General features: G+C 38.5%; 3 protein-coding genes across 3 annotated transcripts; 2 read left to right on the top strand and 1 right to left on the bottom strand.

The window, feature by feature from the left end:
- Window positions 1–1,015: 1,015 nt before the first annotated feature.
- On the top strand, window positions 1,016–4,139 carry LOC126630604 (transcription factor RF2b). The gene is made up of 4 exons (XM_050300749.1): window positions 1,016–1,662; window positions 2,394–2,526; window positions 2,761–2,845; window positions 3,336–4,139. Exons 1-4 carry the CDS (start codon window positions 1,169–1,171, stop codon window positions 3,710–3,712), a joined length of 1,089 nt encoding a protein of 362 aa, XP_050156706.1. The 5' UTR covers window positions 1,016–1,168; the 3' UTR covers window positions 3,713–4,139.
- Window positions 4,140–9,632: 5,493 nt separating this feature from the next.
- On the top strand, window positions 9,633–11,570 carry LOC126629351 (expansin-A8-like). The gene is made up of 3 exons (XM_050299374.1): window positions 9,633–9,904; window positions 10,177–10,489; window positions 10,868–11,570. The coding sequence occupies exons 1-3, from the start codon at window positions 9,757–9,759 to the stop codon at window positions 11,169–11,171; spliced, it is 765 nt and encodes a 254-aa protein (XP_050155331.1). The 5' UTR covers window positions 9,633–9,756; the 3' UTR covers window positions 11,172–11,570.
- An 820-nt stretch (window positions 11,571–12,390) lies between these two features.
- LOC126629350 (mini-chromosome maintenance complex-binding protein-like) lies at window positions 12,391–16,459 on the bottom strand. Its single transcript, XM_050299373.1, has 14 exons — window positions 16,134–16,459; window positions 15,849–15,962; window positions 15,641–15,748; window positions 15,305–15,433; window positions 14,894–14,938; window positions 14,691–14,795; window positions 14,436–14,594; window positions 14,224–14,298; window positions 13,951–14,064; window positions 13,590–13,792; window positions 13,383–13,518; window positions 12,976–13,200; window positions 12,752–12,819; window positions 12,391–12,668 (listed from the first exon to the last, which is right to left on the bottom strand). The coding sequence occupies exons 1-14, from the start codon at window positions 16,299–16,301 to the stop codon at window positions 12,554–12,556; spliced, it is 1,764 nt and encodes a 587-aa protein (XP_050155330.1). The 5' UTR covers window positions 16,302–16,459; the 3' UTR covers window positions 12,391–12,553.
- Window positions 16,460–16,472: the final 13 nt, after the last annotated feature.

The raw sequence follows: 16,472 nt of genomic DNA, 5'->3' as shown, positions 1-16,472 counted from the left end.
TCATTTGAAATTCACGTCGATTCCATGCAATGTAAGAAGTACCCTAAATAAGCTTTATCAAAGTTTCTCTCTTCACACATCAACACTCGTCTGTATCTATTTTCAATTCTAGTGTCGTGTATGACGAGAAAAATAGAGAAACATATGAGAGTGACTGTTAGAAAAAATCCAAATTGTTGTTTGCATATGAATGTAACTGATAAAAAGAACCCAAATCGTTCTTAGGTTCTCTTTGCAAGTGTTGTTGTTGGCAGTTTGGATCTCGAGGGTTAGATTTGGTTTGGTGTTTCAAGATTAATCATATGGTTCGTGTGTGGTTTGGGATTTGGTGCAAGCATGGCGCACAAAGCGGGTGTGGCGGGCTGCTGTTCAGTGTTGGAAATTAGGGTTTTCTTTTGTTACTTTATCTCTTTTACTGAGCTTAAGCTTGTCTGGGCCTCCCTAGTTGTATTGGGTTGTTGCTTACCATTTGCTTTAGTTCTTTATTTTTGAACTTCCTTTTTAAACTTTTATACTGGTTCCTCTTTGTAATGAATTTTCTCTCTGTTTTTTTTTTTTCGAAAAAAAAGAAGAAGAAACATTTACACATTGGTTATGTAGGAGCCTACTCATAAAGGCCTCATCGTGTAGTACTAGTACTAGTATCACTATCGCTTGTCTCGTGCTTTTTCTCAAAGCATCTCACACCAAACTTATTAAAGATGATGCCCTAATTTTCTATATTCACGTTGATATTTATAGTTTTACGCTATCTACTATCTTACGCTCATTAATAAAGCATTCATTATTTTTTTTAAATCAATGTGATTTAAACATGAATTCTGTAATGTTATATTTTCAGACTTATGTTACGAAAAATATGCAGACATTTTAAAAAATAAAAACAAAGCATTTTCTAAGTTTGTTTAATCAAGTCCGACATAACACGGGCCGTTGGATTTGGTGATATTTAAGAGTCCATTGGGCTACAATCATAAATGTACAATCTTGATCTCCAGTCTTATCCACATGACTACGACGCCGTTTCATTCGTTTCTCAGTTTCGCTCCGAAATGTCCCTCGAACTTGATCTCGAGTGAAGAACACTCACTGTCAACGCATATAGTACGGTCCCGGGGAGAGAGAGAGAAGAGAGAGAAAGAGAGCTCTGAGCGCCGGACTCGACAAAATGCAAGATCCGGCCAACCCGAAACCGGATCCGAGCTCCAGCTCTCAGGACTCTCACCACCCACGCATGGCGCCGCCGTTTCCAGACACGACTCCGAGCGCCCCGTTCCGGGGCTCCTACCACCGTCGAACCCAATCCGAGGTTCATTTCCGGATCCCCGACGACCTGGATCTGCTCCAGGACCCGTTCGACGGCCCGTCCGGCAGCTTCGAGGAGCTGGGTGGCTCCGAGGACGACATCTTCAGCACCTACATGGACATGGAGAAGCTCGGATCCAAACTCGATGACGGACCCTCCGACGTGAAGCCCGAGAATGCCGACGGTTCCATGCAGGAGGAGGGAGGCGGCGGGTTTGGTGGGGAGATGAGCGCGAGGCCGAGGCACCGCCATAGCAACTCTGTCGACGCGTCTTTGGATAGCGTAGAGGCGAAGAAGGCCATGGCTCCCGATAAGCTCGCTGAGCTCTGGACCGTCGATCCCAAGCGAGCTAAGAGGTATTTCTTGAACCTGTTTCTATCGACATTGTGTTTCTCTTACGTTGTTTGTTCCTAATTTTTGTGCATCTCAAAATTGTTCACGTTTTAGTTGGATATGATCAGCTTAGAAATAATGATTAGAAATAAAGACCAAATCTTTGGAGGGTTTTGTGTTTTCTTAATCATGATTAAGCTGATGAGAAAGAAATAACTAATACAGATGCTGAAACTGCGTAATCTGCGATTTGCTGAAATCATTTCCCTAATTATAAATGCTAAAGAAGCATTCTTTATAAAAAAATGCTGAGGAATCATTATGATTATATCATCTTTCTTAACCGAGACGTTCGACAACCATTTATGAGCTGGTTGTTCAATAGTAACACCGAAATGATCCAGAAAAAAAGGTTCGTAAAGATAATTTCTTTTATCATTCCCAAGTTTACAACAAATTGCCGAGATTTTTCAAACACTTTAGGATGTTTAGTAGGAACATTGTTGTTTTCATGTCTTCTGTCCCCTCAAGAAAACGTAGATTTGAAGTATAAGAAGGCAAAAGGCTGAGGTTCTATCTCAAATACTTCACACTTAGATCTTCATTATACAGCTTAGCATATAGCATCTATCTTAAAGTACTCCGCTAGACACACTCATATCTATAATATATTGGATAATTATAAAGTTAATTATTTGAGTGAAGTTCGTGGTGGTGTTTTCAAAGAAAGTTCACCATGTACATATTGTTCCAGGATTTTGGCAAATCGGCAGTCTGCTGCTCGGTCAAAAGAGAGGAAGGCCCGGTACATATCAGAACTTGAAAGAAAAGTTCAAACGCTACAAACGGAAGCTACTACTCTATCAGCACAGCTGACTCTGTTCCAGGTTCTTACTGAAATGCTGATATGGCTTGCCGTATATGATTATAGTAATGTAGTTTATACAAATACAGTTGAGTGGCATGCTCTAGCTTCATGCCAGCTCAAAGAGATTATTTTGACGTTTTACAGTACTTGTAGTTAGGAGATGTTTGACGTCTTACTCAGTACCTGCGTATTGCTTGTTCTCACTGATTGCTCTCTGAGAGGTTTTTATTTGTTTACTTGTGTTGTTTTCTAGAGAGATACATCAGGCTTATCTTCTGAGAACACAGAGCTTAAGCTTCGAGTGCAAGCTATGGAACAACAAGCTCAATTACGTGATGGTATGTGTCATCAACCCATTTTTTGCAATTGCTTTCAAATTTTCATTGTAGATCTCAGTTTCAGTCTTTTTTCTTGTTTTACTTCTTATGCATGTGGACAATGGATCATCATCTGAATATTGGTCCTGGCTGGTTCAACACTATTTTTGGGGTTAATACCAGTTAAAGGGCACTAAGTCGATAGCTATCCCACATTTAGAAAATACTAGTATAACACCCTCCTCTTTGAGTCTCTGAGGTATTGAAAATTCAAAAGTAACTGCTGCCTTTGCGTCTGTTGTACGCTTAATGATGTGGTCTCTCAGAAACATGAGTACAATCAATTCACTGATTTGCTTTTAAGCTCTTGGTTATCTCCCTTTGCTTGAGTCTGTTAACCGTACTTTCAAGTGCGTGGTTGTCTTACCCATGTTCTCAAACTAAGTTTCCCAATTGTACTATCGCAATTTCTTACCACCGATACTCTTGTGCTACTTTTCTCATAATACAGCTCTCAATGAAGCACTGAAGACAGAACTTGAGAGGCTCAAGGTTGCAACTGGAGAACAAATAACGCACACTGATTCATACAATCTGGGTATGCACCATTTTCCATATTCCCAGTCCCCGTTCTATTCCAATCAGGCACAGCCCGGGTCACGGGATTCCCAGAACATTCACATGCCACAGTTCCATCAATTCCAGCCTAATATGTCTGCTCACCATCAGCCTATGCTTGCATCATCCCAGTCGCATGCCTGCTCAGACATGTCGCAGCAGGATCCTATTGGCCGATTTCAGGGGCTTGACATCAATAACAGAGGTTCTCATCTAGTGAGTCCTGAAGGGCCCTCAATATCTTCCGGCGAAAGCAACAGAAGATTTTAAAACCTAACCTACCCCAGGTCCACCTTATTTGTTGGATTGTTCATAGACTGACCTCAGCCAAAGGTATGGTTTAAACTTGTTTTATCGGACTTTGATTCTTTGAATTGATTGCTCCCAAAATTTTTGGTAGCTGCTTTAGGTCGTGAGTTATTCATGAATGCTTATCGAGTTCCAAATTCATTTGTTCGTGTTGCTCATGTGATTTTAAGAGATGCAGCTCTTCGTGCCGGGGAACCCCCTTCTCCCCCATGTGTTGTGTATTCGTTTGTAACCGTAGATAATTTGACGTGCTGTGGAATCCATGTTGTTATGTCCATCCCTTGTCACTCAAATTAAATTAACTTGCTTTGATGTAACATACAATTGATGCTTCTTGTTCTTCTTCCTTTCCTGATAAGAAATGCAATCTGATTTTTAACTTCCGATATATCGCAATGGTATGAAAAATTGTGTCGGATTTTTAACTCCCACGTAGAAATTGTGAAGTGTAGTCCAAGTAATTATCAATATCAATTGGAAGGATCCATTCCAACCCTATTTTGGGGTGTAAAGGACCAACGGCGGTCTATGTGATCAATGGTCCCACCCCCTTGTGTGGTGCCATATTTGCTGTCAGACGCAAGACTTTCTCCTCCTTTTCCGGCTCTAACAAATGATTTATAGGCCTTATTAGCCTACGATTATTTAAAAAAAAAGAAGAAAAATGGAAAGTGAAAAAGGTAATCGCAGGTAGCATCTGTTGAAACAGAATTCATAGGTAGCATATGTTGAACTTTGAACCTCTTTTGGTACTGAAAAAAGAAGCATCACTAGACTAAAACCTAGCCGCCCGTCATCGTCAGTCTATCAGTTCATTGATCTATATAAAAAAAACAGAGCTTTATAATACCAGACACAGGTAACATGTCACCAGGTTTGCAATGGCCTACACTACAAGTTATCCACATAAATGCACATGCCTGGTGTGGAGGAGACTCTTTGTTTGAACAATCTTAGCACTATATTGGAAGTTGGCAACACATGTGGGACTAGTTGTGGCTGCTATGACAGACCATGTTAATAACTACCCTAAAAAAATTGACTGCTCAAATACTTGTTGCCAATAAGCAAATGGGTCCTTTGTTTTCTTTTGGGATGCTTAGTTTTATGCAATTGGGATAGTTGGGGACTAAATTATTAGACAACCCCAGTGAAGGGCACTTTTCATGGGTCCTCCACACTCAACATTTGGATAATATCCACATGCCTTTTGGTTAGATCTCAATTCAAGCTCCTTCTACCTTTGTCCAAAAGAGAAAACAAGGATAAAGGTATATGAATTATTAAAAGACGGGGTTATTGACATTGCAAAAGAGTCATTATTTAGTAATTTGATTATTTCAGTATGAAGTTGCATGGACTTATAAATAAGTTGGGCTATTTCCATATTGTCAATTGATTTCATGGTGGAGCCTCAAGTTTCTTCATGGCATTAGGACATGTTGTCTCACGTGTGAAGCTCAACGACCACACATGCTCCATGTTACCCCGGTTATGTTGTCCACGTATTAGGCTCGAAAATTCGACACATGTGAGGGGCATGTTGAGAATGAATCCACATTGATGGGAGGAGAGACATTACATAGACTTATAAGTAAGTTGAATTACTCGTCATACTACTAATTGGTTTTATAATGAAACCCTAAACCCTAACCTTCTCCAATATTTTTATAAAAACAAATGTAAGATAACATTTATGGGTCGTTGGTAATGCAGAATATGGTGAACAATATTTAGTGTGCAGAATGACGTTTTTGAAGTTGCAGAATATAATATATGAATGATCTCTTTTCATTTTGATTGTTAATAAAGAGGAAGAAAGAAACACCTACCTCAATACTATTTAATAGATTGCTCAAATGTCATAGTCGCATGGCAAACACATACAATAAATGAAAGCTTGCAAAATATTCTCCCTTTTCAAAGTCCACAGCTACAAAAACTCTCTTCCTCAAAGTCCATGGCTACACCAAAAGGTCCAAAACCCAAAAACCAAAAACTTGTAAATATATTTAACATTGAGGCCATAAACATTGACTTTGCACCGAATTCGGTGTAGCATCACTCACTTTGGACCATTGCCATTTATTCACTTATTTTTAAGTATTCCAATTATACTATATTTTGTGCTTATCTTGGGCGTACCGGACGTGATTTCTCGATGTGTGACAAATTTTGTTGTGTTGTAATCCTATTCCTCATGTATTTGTGGGAGTGGTTTCCACTTGATCAAGTTTACTTTTCTTCATGTTATGATGTCCCGACGGCAACATATGGGTTCCAAACGTATTTTAGAGTCGGAACATGATAATTTTAGCGGTACAATAATATTTTATTTTAAACTACTTTTCTTATGAGAAGAGAAACTCAAGTTGTGTTAAAAGAGGCAGACATAGTGGTAGAAATAAGTTGAGTATTTGTCGATAACTAATCAAACATCTAATTTAACAAAATCTATCATTTGCCAAAAAAAAAAAAAAAAACAAAAGACGGACACAATACTTTAATGCACCGGCCTAATCAACATCAACCAAAATAGGAAATGTATATGTGAACAAAATGTACGTGAAATAACAAATCCTAGAGATTTTGATGCGGCAAATCTATCCCCATAACATTCCTTTACACAAGAGACAAGTTTGATGATTTTGTTGAGGGGAAAATTCTTATCCAGCATTAGTAGATGTTATCTCATGTGGCGGATGCACTACTAGTACCAAGTTGGTCCCAAAACTATTCGAAGTTTGGGAAATAAGTATGTGAAGGTTTTTGGAAACTCTCTCAATATTTTACATTATATTTTTTTGTGTCCATTAAGTGTTAGGTGTAATGCATGCTAGCATTTTCGGTAGTACTTGGTAGGTTGCGTTGACAATACTCGACAAATACTCTCGATAACACTTATCAAATTGTTTTGGCAAATATCAATATTCATTAACATATGCTGCAACATGGTTTGGTGGAAGACAAACTTATCAAGTGTTCGCGCTATGTTTTTATCTAAAAAAATTTGAATCTTTAACATTGAGATCTCCAACTTTCAAATCTGAGGCCGCATGTATAAAGTTCAAAATTATTCCTTCGCTTTTATCTTCCACAAGCCGTAGTCAAATTTTTTTACTTTTAAGTTCTCTAATAGTTTCATCTATGTTTTATTTATTTATCATTATCTTTTGTTTTTTTGGACAAATATTTATTTATCATTATCTTAGAAAACCAAAAAGGATCACCAAAATCATCTGAAAATGATGTATGAATTTAATGGACCGCCAAGCCCGGGAATTGCATGTGCTCGTAACATGGTAGGGCTCATCATCCAAATATAATTCAAATTTTCAATTAAAAAAAATTATCATTATTTTTTTATAATTAAAGTCTCGATTATAAAAAGAAGAATACTTGCTTCCACCGCTAACATAAAATAATAAAATGAGTGAGAAAAAAAAATTTATTCGGAAAAAAAGATTTATTAAGAGCCTTTTCATTTACATGCAGATGCAGTAACACTGAAATCACGTACACTTATGAAATAAAATAACATTCTTCATTAATTGTTGCAACCGATTATTATTAGAGTCTGAAACAAAGTACCAAAGAATAGTAAACAATGCACGCTGCATAGGGATTTTAAATATGACATGTCACCCTTGTATGCAAGAAGAATGAAATGAAGAACGAGAACAAATGAAACAAGGCGTATTTAGCTCTAGTTTTGGATGAGTTTCTCTCAATTATGTCTGGTAATAGAATAATGTACGCCGGCCATACTAAACTTCTCCCACCATTTTCACCATGACATACCAAAAAGCATTTACTTTAAAATGATTATCATCCACGCACTCTCTTAATCTTGATAATTAGATTATATTGTCAACAAGTAACATGCTAATCTTATTTTATTTTCTTAATTTAGTCGCATTGAAGGCAACAACGTGTGTGGTTGATAATTTTATATGTGATGAGCCCTAAATCAAATTGGGGTGCGTTGTTTGGGTTGACAATTAATCCACTCATACACAACTGCCATTTTTGTCTTCTTAATTTTATAATATTTTCACTTTTCTTAACAATGCTTTTCTATTTCATAATCTCAACCGACAATTTTTTCTAGAAATCTATATACTCTTTGGTTTTTCCGAATGATTCGATGAATCACCTCTAATGATTTAAAGTTTTAATGAAAGAACTAGATTAGTAGATTTAGTTGTTTGATTAACTTGACTAATGTCTAACAAATCAAGCATATTAATACTTAGGCCTCATTTGAAAGTGTTTTTAAAATAACTGAAACCGCTCTTGGTGAAACTTTGAGTTCCAAAAGCCAAACCTCTCTAAAATAAAACCTAAAAAGTAAAAACCTGCAAGACAAGTTGCAAACGAAAAAGAAAATCCAAAAATATTAGGTAAAAAAGGAAATCACACATCAAGAAGGAGAGACAAACTTGAATGTCGAGATGCCCAAGAAATCTGATTGGAGAAAGGGAAGAATCTTTATAGGAGGAGTGGCATGCCAAACAAATGAAGACGAGAGAAGCCCTAAATTGGATAATTTATCTGCAAGAGCAACAAAATACCATGTGCTGCAATTGGGTCTGGAGCAACCAATGAGGAGAAAAAAACCAAAAGAAAAACAAGATATCATGTTAGAAAAGTCACTTTAAATTTGGATTCCAAAAGCACTTTAAGTGCTTTTTAGAAGAATTACCAGATATGTGCTTCTTACAGAAAACACTTAAAGTGCTTTTCAAAATCTACTTTTAAGAATTATGTTTAAAGACATTTTCATTAAAAACACTTTCAGCTGTTTTAAAAATACTTTCAAACGATCCTTAATAGATTCCCAATCTCTTCAAATCATCAACACACGTGGGATAGTTCAAGCTTCTCGCAAAGGTGGTAATGATTTTTATGTCGGATTTTCGTTTTCCAGTGGATCCTCTGCATTGGTTCATTGCATTCTCCAAATGATTCTTTTATTTTATCTTTTCGGATTTTTCAGAAAGTTATGAAGCAAATCAAAGGAAAAAGGTAGCAATGAGTTAACGTCATTTCTTGAGCATTTTTAGCAGTTAATGGATCAAGGCGTGCAAAAAATGTTTAACTTTTCAAAGACTGCATACTGATATTCATATGTCCAACAAGAAAATCTGCCTTACAACTTATTGTATATCTGATGTGTTTAAGCGGTTTGTTACCCATTTATTGACGGTGAGTTTGTTCTACGAACATGAGAGATTATGATGTGCTTAATTTGACCTCAACAAGTGATGATAATGAATCTCTTACTCACTCGACTTAACATTCACACAATAAATCACTTTACAACTCCAATTTAATTACAAGTCTAAGCTACAAGCTCGGCTGGAGATAAACACAAGAACGTAACTCAGGAAAACTAAGATTCTCCCCAAATTATAGCCACTAAATTGGACTTGTGATCGAACCTAAACACCCCAAATTGAAGGACTTAATTTCCGTAACTCAAGGCAAATTCAGAAGAAAATCAACAAATTACCAGTTTCTACATTGACGGACTTAATTTCCGTAACTCAAGGCAAATTCAGAAGAAAATCAACAAATTACCAGTTTCTACAAGTAATCGTAGACTAGTAGAAAAAGTATTTCTAAAATAACCAAAACGGTTGAGAAATGCATGTGGAGGTAGGGTCATGGGGAATAGCAGTTGGTGAGTCTAACTGGAACATTTCCATGTGCACATGGATTCTTGTGATATGACCTGAAAATATGAATCTCTGTTTATATGTGGTTACCCCTCTCTCTCTCTCTCTCTCTCTCTCTCTAAAAGGTAATCAAAATGGTGCCAAAGCCTAAACTTGTCTCTTTCTGTTCACACTGCCTTCAACTCTCCTATATAAGCAAACCCCCAATTCATCCCAATGCAACCACTCACCTCTCACTTTGCACTCAGTACTTCCTCCTCCTCCTCCTCTCTCCCTCTCTCTCCCTCTCTCTCCCCTTAGTTTCTCTCTCTAAACTCATAAACAATGGCTTTTACTCTTTCTCACTCCACCATTGCTCTTCTGTTCTTTGTCCTCAATATATGTCTTCAAGGTACTTTTGGTGACAATGGAGGTGGATGGGAAGGTGGCCATGCCACATTTTATGGTGGTGGTGATGCCTCTGGCACAATGGGTAAGTCTAACTCACTTCTTTTTCACTTTAGGGTAACTTTATGTGGTAAAGTTAAAGTGACTTGAGTTTGAATGTGTAAAACCCAAACTCGTGGATGCAGTCACACTGGCTAGAGCAGATGTGCATTGATCCAACTTTAATTTGTCTTATTGCAGCTTAGATTAGTTCAAAGTAGAATATCACTTGTAGACAAAAAACCGAAGACCCAAGATGGAGATAGTAAATATTTTTTACCATGAATATTGATGGGGTTGTGTATTTGGATATTGCAGGAGGTGCTTGTGGATATGGAAACTTGTATAGTCAAGGGTACGGAACCAACACTGCAGCACTGAGCACAGCTCTCTTCAACGATGGCTTGAGCTGCGGGTCTTGTTATGAGATGAAATGTGATAGTGACCCCAAATGGTGCCTCCCCGGCAGCATCATTGTCACCGCCACCAACTTCTGCCCTCCTAACTTTGCTCAGTCCAACGACAATGGTGGTTGGTGCAACCCTCCTCTCCAGCACTTCGATTTGGCTGAGCCTGCTTTCGAGAAAATCGCTCAGTACCGAGCTGGAATTGTCCCCGTCTCCTTCAGAAGGTAAAAAACAAACATTTACTTAAACTGCCTCAGTAATTTTTACACGTGACCTGGAAACTTACAACAAAAATGCTACTATGAAAGTATATGAAGCCAATCGCCACAATGCCATGCGGTTTAACTTTTTCTGCATGACACTGTGTGATTGAGCTATAGAGGTGTAGATCTCTTTCTTTTTATCTCACTCATCTAGTGACCAGGTCACGCAGCAAGTGAGACAAGAAAAAAGGCGATATACACATTTTGTCACTTGATTATATAAAGTGCGACATGAAAAAAAGTCTCACACATCCCAATAATTTATTTATTTTTGTCGTTGAAAGTTAGTATAATTTGTGAGACAGTGAAATTAACATGCTTTTGTTTGGTAATTTGTAGGGTTTCATGTGTGAAGAAGGGAGGAGTAAGATTCACAATCAACGGCCACTCATACTTCAACTTGGTTTTGATCACAAACGTGGGAGGAGCAGGAGATGTGCACTCAGTGTCGATCAAGGGCTCCAACACAGGGTGGCAATCCATGTCAAGGAACTGGGGCCAGAACTGGCAGAGCAACTCTTACCTCAACGGCCAGAGCCTCTCCTTCCAAGTCACCACCAGCGACGGCAGAACTCTCACCGCCAACAATGTTGCGCCGGGCAACTGGCAGTTTGGCCAGACATATGAGGGCAGTCAATTCTGAGACTCCTCCGGCAGTAAAACGGTCAAAAAGTCTGGTGAATGGTGAAGGGTACAACCTTGTACGTGGATGGGAAGAGGAGAGTTGAGGGTTTTTTTTTTTTTTTTTTAGGAGGCAACTGATTGCTGAGGTGGCTAATTGGCACCCGCTAGGCCTATCTATAATATAATATAATATATATATATATACAGTGAGGAGATTGTGTCCGTTCGATTTGATGATGATGCATTTTGTACCGTTGGATGTGGTATGCAGATTTTATTACTCATACCCCGAGTAGGTACTGAACCCAGATGGAGCAAATTTGTACTTTCACCTTCATTATATATACTTTAGGTTGGTGGATTCTTCATGTGACTTGTATAATGAATTGAGATAATTTTTAGATTTCTATGTTCGGAATTGACGAGTCTGAAGATTCGGATCACTTATTTTAAATCATACGGCTCTCATTAGTTCATTCCATTGATCTATCTCACACAAATCAAATTTCTAATATCTCTTTGTTCAACAGCCTAAATCTCAAGTTCTTCGTCTCCGAATACAGAGATCCAGAGAAAATTTCGATTCTTATAAAATGACTATTTTCGAGTCTTAATAATTTTTTTTCAAACTATATATTTTTGTGGACTAAAGTATTAGTAGGGAACCTTTCTCTAAAAAGATGTGTAGCTCATGTGACCAACTCTACTGCTTCTCTACTGCTTTCCAGGTAATTCAATGCTATTACAATATTCAAATACAAAAGCTTTGGCTTTGGAATAAATAAAGAGGTGTGCAACGTGCTTGAAATCTAAGTGACCGACATGAGAAATAAGATGCCTCGCCCGTGACATCTCTCTACTGCAATAGTGCACTGTAGCTACATTGTTGTATGGTAGAATGGCTGTCAAAACGTTTTGCAATAGACTAATATAATTCGTTTGTGGCCGGAACTTGAATACTGTTGGGTGAACAACGTTAACACTTGTGTTTAGCGGTTTTAACATCGTCGATCCAATTTGCGAGGATCACAAGGAATGTCTGTTGTATGCAGTTTTACCCTTGCTTTATAAAGAGACGGTTTCTACGACTCAAACTCAGGACATTTCGGTCACATAAGTGCAACCTTTTCGTTGATTCAATCTTGCACCTCAACATATTAGGTTTGAATAAAAGTTAAGTGTTATCATCATTCGATCAAAAAACCTAAAGAGACACTATTCAGTAAACCAAACAGAAATTTGATGTAAATTGGCCAGCATTTTAACATTAACGGCACAAATATTTTCTTACAAAAACATCCGCACCGATGGCCGGTAACAGCCATGGGCTACAATTTACCCAAGTTAATCAACCCTTGTAATTAACAAACACAAATCTTAGTAGTCAATACTACGCTACATTCACTTGAGCCTCTCTCTTCGTAACCTCTCGAGTTCCTTGACCATCTGCCAGTGTTCTAATGATAGGGAGGTTTCACCAAAACTCATCGACATCAATCGACCCATTGTCAGCAATCTGTAAGTACAAGCAAGAATATAATGAATGACTAACGAATCTCGAAGAAGAAAGAACAATTCGCAAATCTTTCAGTCTCTAACCTGCTGAAATCTTGGGTTCCCAGTGTCCTATCTTCCTGCCTTGCTGCAACCAAGTCATTTTCTATCACCTGTAAGGTTTCAGACGACGACATCAGCCAGAGGCAGATTGATTAATTTATCATACATGGAGAACAACACTTCTGAACTAAATTCGTAATCCTAAGTTCCCAACTCTATTGGAGTAGGCAATTTCAGGGTAACAAGTTGTCCAAAGCAACTCTTACCTTCTGTAATTCTGAGTCAATAGAATGTGGCAATGATCTAAGAGTAGCCAAGTACCATCTCCAAGCCTCTAGTGCTTCTGCGGTGACTTCAGCGGAAGCCACTGAAGAAGGGTGGAAAGGTAACAAAACATCAGCTGGCAAAATGTTTGATTTGCCTTCCGAAAGAACAAGCATTTGGATGTCTGCTGGCATGTCCAGTTTATAGAACTTGAAATCATATTCCACCTGAAAAAGGACAAATTAAAAAGTATCATGCCTTAATGTTTAATTCGGTGCTATAGACTCTGACGTAATAATAATCTTATAAAGCACAAATCTAACAAAATCCACAGGTTGCCAATCATACTGCATTCAGCAGAAATACATAAAGAAACACAGACGTATGTATAGTAGAATACAAAAATCACCTTTTGCAACTCTATTAAAGTTTTAAGCAATCTTGCATTTTCAACCCCGACAGAGTTAAGAATGCCAGCTTCCAGCCGGGTCTCATCAAATATCACATGTGAACCCTCCGCCAGCTGCAGGGCTCCGGTTATCAGCCTGGAGCAATGTGAAAAGTCAAAAACTATTACAAAATTGACACTAAGGTACAGAATCGAAAATCTCGTTACCTGCTTGTCTCATAATCCTTTCTTGGCGCAAGAGAAGCAGTGTTGAGATAATCCACTGTTAGGGATATGCATTGTGTGAAGGGTAAAAGATTCTTGAGAGCAAGGCCAAGCTGAGTGCCAAACACAGGCGCACTTTCTCTGCTTAAACAAGTAAGATTTAGTGAAAGCTTCCCCACAGCAACAGTTCCAACTCTTGAATACACCTGTGAAAAGCAGATCAAATCATATACCTCATAAGTAAAGGAGATGAGGAGAGAGGTCATTTAAGAGATTGAGATAAGACACAATGAACAAAAATAATTTAAAAGTATCATCATGTGGATCCAACACTGAATATTTAGATATGAGAAGGACCGTTTACCATGGACAAGAGATGCAACAGCATGAAATTAGCAGCTATACCATCATTGCCAAGAACAGCTGTAAGATGCCTCAAGAGAGCTTCCCTGATCTCTTTCACCAAGTTCGGCTTTGGCTATAAGATAGACAGTAATAGCATTGTCAGCACATATCACAGGTAATTAAGGTAAGAATGTGAAACAGGGGGAATTTAGATATCCCAGGTTGGCAGAAACACACGCAGACTATACAAGTCCTTTGATGAAATATGAGACAATAATGAGCACAAAATCACCTCGTTTGTAGGGGAACACGGAAGGAAGTCGTGAACTGCAAGTTTCCTGTGAATAAAACAGTGGAGACGTGGTACCTGAAACAAGGGAAAATTGTGAAAAAATATAAAATTGAATGTACTAATAGTCCAACACTGAATGCTAACAAGCTGTACAGAACAACACATACAAGAATAAGACCAAAAATTTCATCAATGGAAGACAGAACCAATACCTTATTAGGGGGCAAGTGAACCAACACATCTTCACTAAAACCATTCGTGAAATCATCAGATTCATCTTTGTCCTCTTTAAACTCGGAATCGAAAGTGAAGACTCCAACAAACTCAAAAACCTCGTTTAGCTTTAAGTCAGACTCTAAACAATCGTAAATCTGATAGCATACAAGAGTTTCATCAGCTTTCACAAAAAGAGAGAATAAATCTCGGTATATAATTTTTCTATTGGCATAATAAATTGTCCAATGTACCTTAATAAGACAAGGAAGTGAACCACTGTTAACATCAGGTGCCATAATCATACTAGAGCTGGTGCCCTCAGTAATTGACTGCTGAGTAGAATGTCCATTTTCTTTCTGGAAAAGGTGAAGAAATTTAGCAAGGATGAGTTTTTGTTTCATCGGAATCGAAAGCTAATGTTTTTAATTTAATTAATAAAATTGGTCCTACATACCAGCTTTTTGGTAGAAGGAGAACCTTCAATCCCATTATCCGAGACCTGTCATTTAATGCAGTATGTCAGGTACACAAACAAGATGACATCTTTCCGATACATAGCTGAAGGACACTTCACTTGAGAGATGAGATGTACAGACAGAACTAAAAATTGCCAACTCATGAAGTCCCAAAATAAACCAAGCATGACGAATAGCCTATCAAGCAAATTATGACAATCCAATTATCTAAAACCTGACCCTTGCAGAGATCTACCTACTCAATTGCTAAGGAAAACTTCCTAAATTCATATAACTAAGTTAAAGCACAAAGATGGTGATAAGGCGATTTTGCATTGTAATGCAGTTTGCCTTTTCTACTTAAAACACGATTAACCTTTCACTACACAGATTAAGAGAATGGAAATTACATCGTAATCCATGTCATCAGTAGCTTCAGCATCCACTCTCGGGCGCTTCTCTTTTTGTTGGGTTCCTGATTCCATACTTGCATACATCACTGCGTTAGAAGATTCAGCCCATGAATTCTGTCCCGGCACCTAAACACAAATACAAGATAACAACACAAGAAAACTCATATCACCGAATGAGCCACAATGTTAATTCCACGCATCCAAACTGAAAATTCTAGCAGGACATTTAAAATTCAAGGAATGTCATTAACCTAACAAAATAAAAATTCAAACACAGCCACCAACACTAAGCATATAAGTATGTGCTAAGAGTTTGATTACAGTCTCACTCACCGGGGTGCAGTAGAGCATACGGCGTTCCCATAACCGCATATCCGGCGTGGAATCCACAGGGAATTGAGGAACATCCGTGAACTTGTTGGTCCTCCAAACAGAGCCATCCTTCAATACCAACCAGGCATTATTTTCGTGGAAACTAAATAAACTAATAGTCCTTTGTTGCACAGACAGAAAAATGCTCAGAGAGCATAAGACAAGCTACCTTATAAGCACCGACATAGAATTCATTTCCCAACATGTCTTGTATCATTCCTCGAAATCGAACGAGTGTGTTGGGCTGAACCCATCTTATGCTTGCAGAATTCAAAATTGGTACCTAAATTTTCACGAGCAATAAATTTTCAAATTTTAATTGACATTTCACAGAGAAGCTAAAATCAAGAGATTAAAAGAGGGAAAATGATACAGAATTAGGGTTGTCAAGGGCAATTAAATGAGCCCAAATCAAAAAGCATAGAAATTGAGGGTGTAGGGTTTGGGTTCGGACCTGAGAGAGGCCGCCATCATCGTAGAGGAAGTTGCGGAAGAGATCGACGGCTCCCCAGTCCCGGCCGTCGAAGGAGGCCGGGTCGGATCCCGACGCAATCGCCTTCTCGAAAGTGGACCGGACCGCTCCGAGAGGGTTCGCCAGACAGTCGTACGCTACTCCCACCATATCTGTTTCTCTCTCTCTCTCTCTCTCTCTGAGTTCTCTCTCAGTCACTCTCTCGATGTGGCGGTTGGGATCGGCTTCCCGCGCTTTTAAGTGAGGTCGTTGGGTTTTTCCCGCGAAGAAGTGCTTGTTCCCGCCATTTTGGTCCTAGGTTTACCGGCTGGCTCCATGTTC

This window comes from Malus sylvestris, chromosome 7 (genome assembly GCF_916048215.2).
Source record: "Malus sylvestris chromosome 7, drMalSylv7.2, whole genome shotgun sequence".
Taxonomy (NCBI): domain Eukaryota; kingdom Viridiplantae; phylum Streptophyta; class Magnoliopsida; order Rosales; family Rosaceae; genus Malus; species Malus sylvestris.
Note: the sequence above shows the minus strand (reverse complement) of the source record. Positions and strands in the feature narration are given on the sequence as shown.

Excerpts from the sequence above, each read along its gene's own strand:
- LOC126630604 (XM_050300749.1), top strand. The coding sequence starts at position 1,169 with ATGCAAGATCCGGCCAACCCGAAACCGGATCCGAGCTCCAGCTCTCAG. Across the intron at positions 1,663-2,393 it reads GATCCCAAGCGAGCTAAGAG|GATTTTGGCAAATCGGCAGT; the intron begins GTATTTCTTGAA and ends ATATTGTTCCAG. Across the intron at positions 2,527-2,760 it reads CACAGCTGACTCTGTTCCAG|AGAGATACATCAGGCTTATC; the intron begins GTTCTTACTGAA and ends GTTGTTTTCTAG.
- LOC126629351 (XM_050299374.1), top strand. The coding sequence starts at position 9,757 with ATGGCTTTTACTCTTTCTCACTCCACCATTGCTCTTCTGTTCTTTGTC. Across the intron at positions 9,905-10,176 it reads TGATGCCTCTGGCACAATGG|GAGGTGCTTGTGGATATGGA; the intron begins GTAAGTCTAACT and ends TGGATATTGCAG. Across the intron at positions 10,490-10,867 it reads GTCCCCGTCTCCTTCAGAAG|GGTTTCATGTGTGAAGAAGG; the intron begins GTAAAAAACAAA and ends GGTAATTTGTAG.
- LOC126629350 (XM_050299373.1), bottom strand. The coding sequence starts at position 16,301 with ATGGTGGGAGTAGCGTACGACTGTCTGGCGAACCCTCTCGGAGCGGTC. Across the intron at positions 15,434-15,640 it reads GTATGCTCTACTGCACCCCG|GTGCCGGGACAGAATTCATG; the intron begins GTGAGTGAGACT and ends ATTTGTGTTTAG. Across the intron at positions 13,519-13,589 it reads AAGGATTATGAGACAAGCAG|GCTGATAACCGGAGCCCTGC; the intron begins GTAACGAGATTT and ends ACATTGCTCCAG.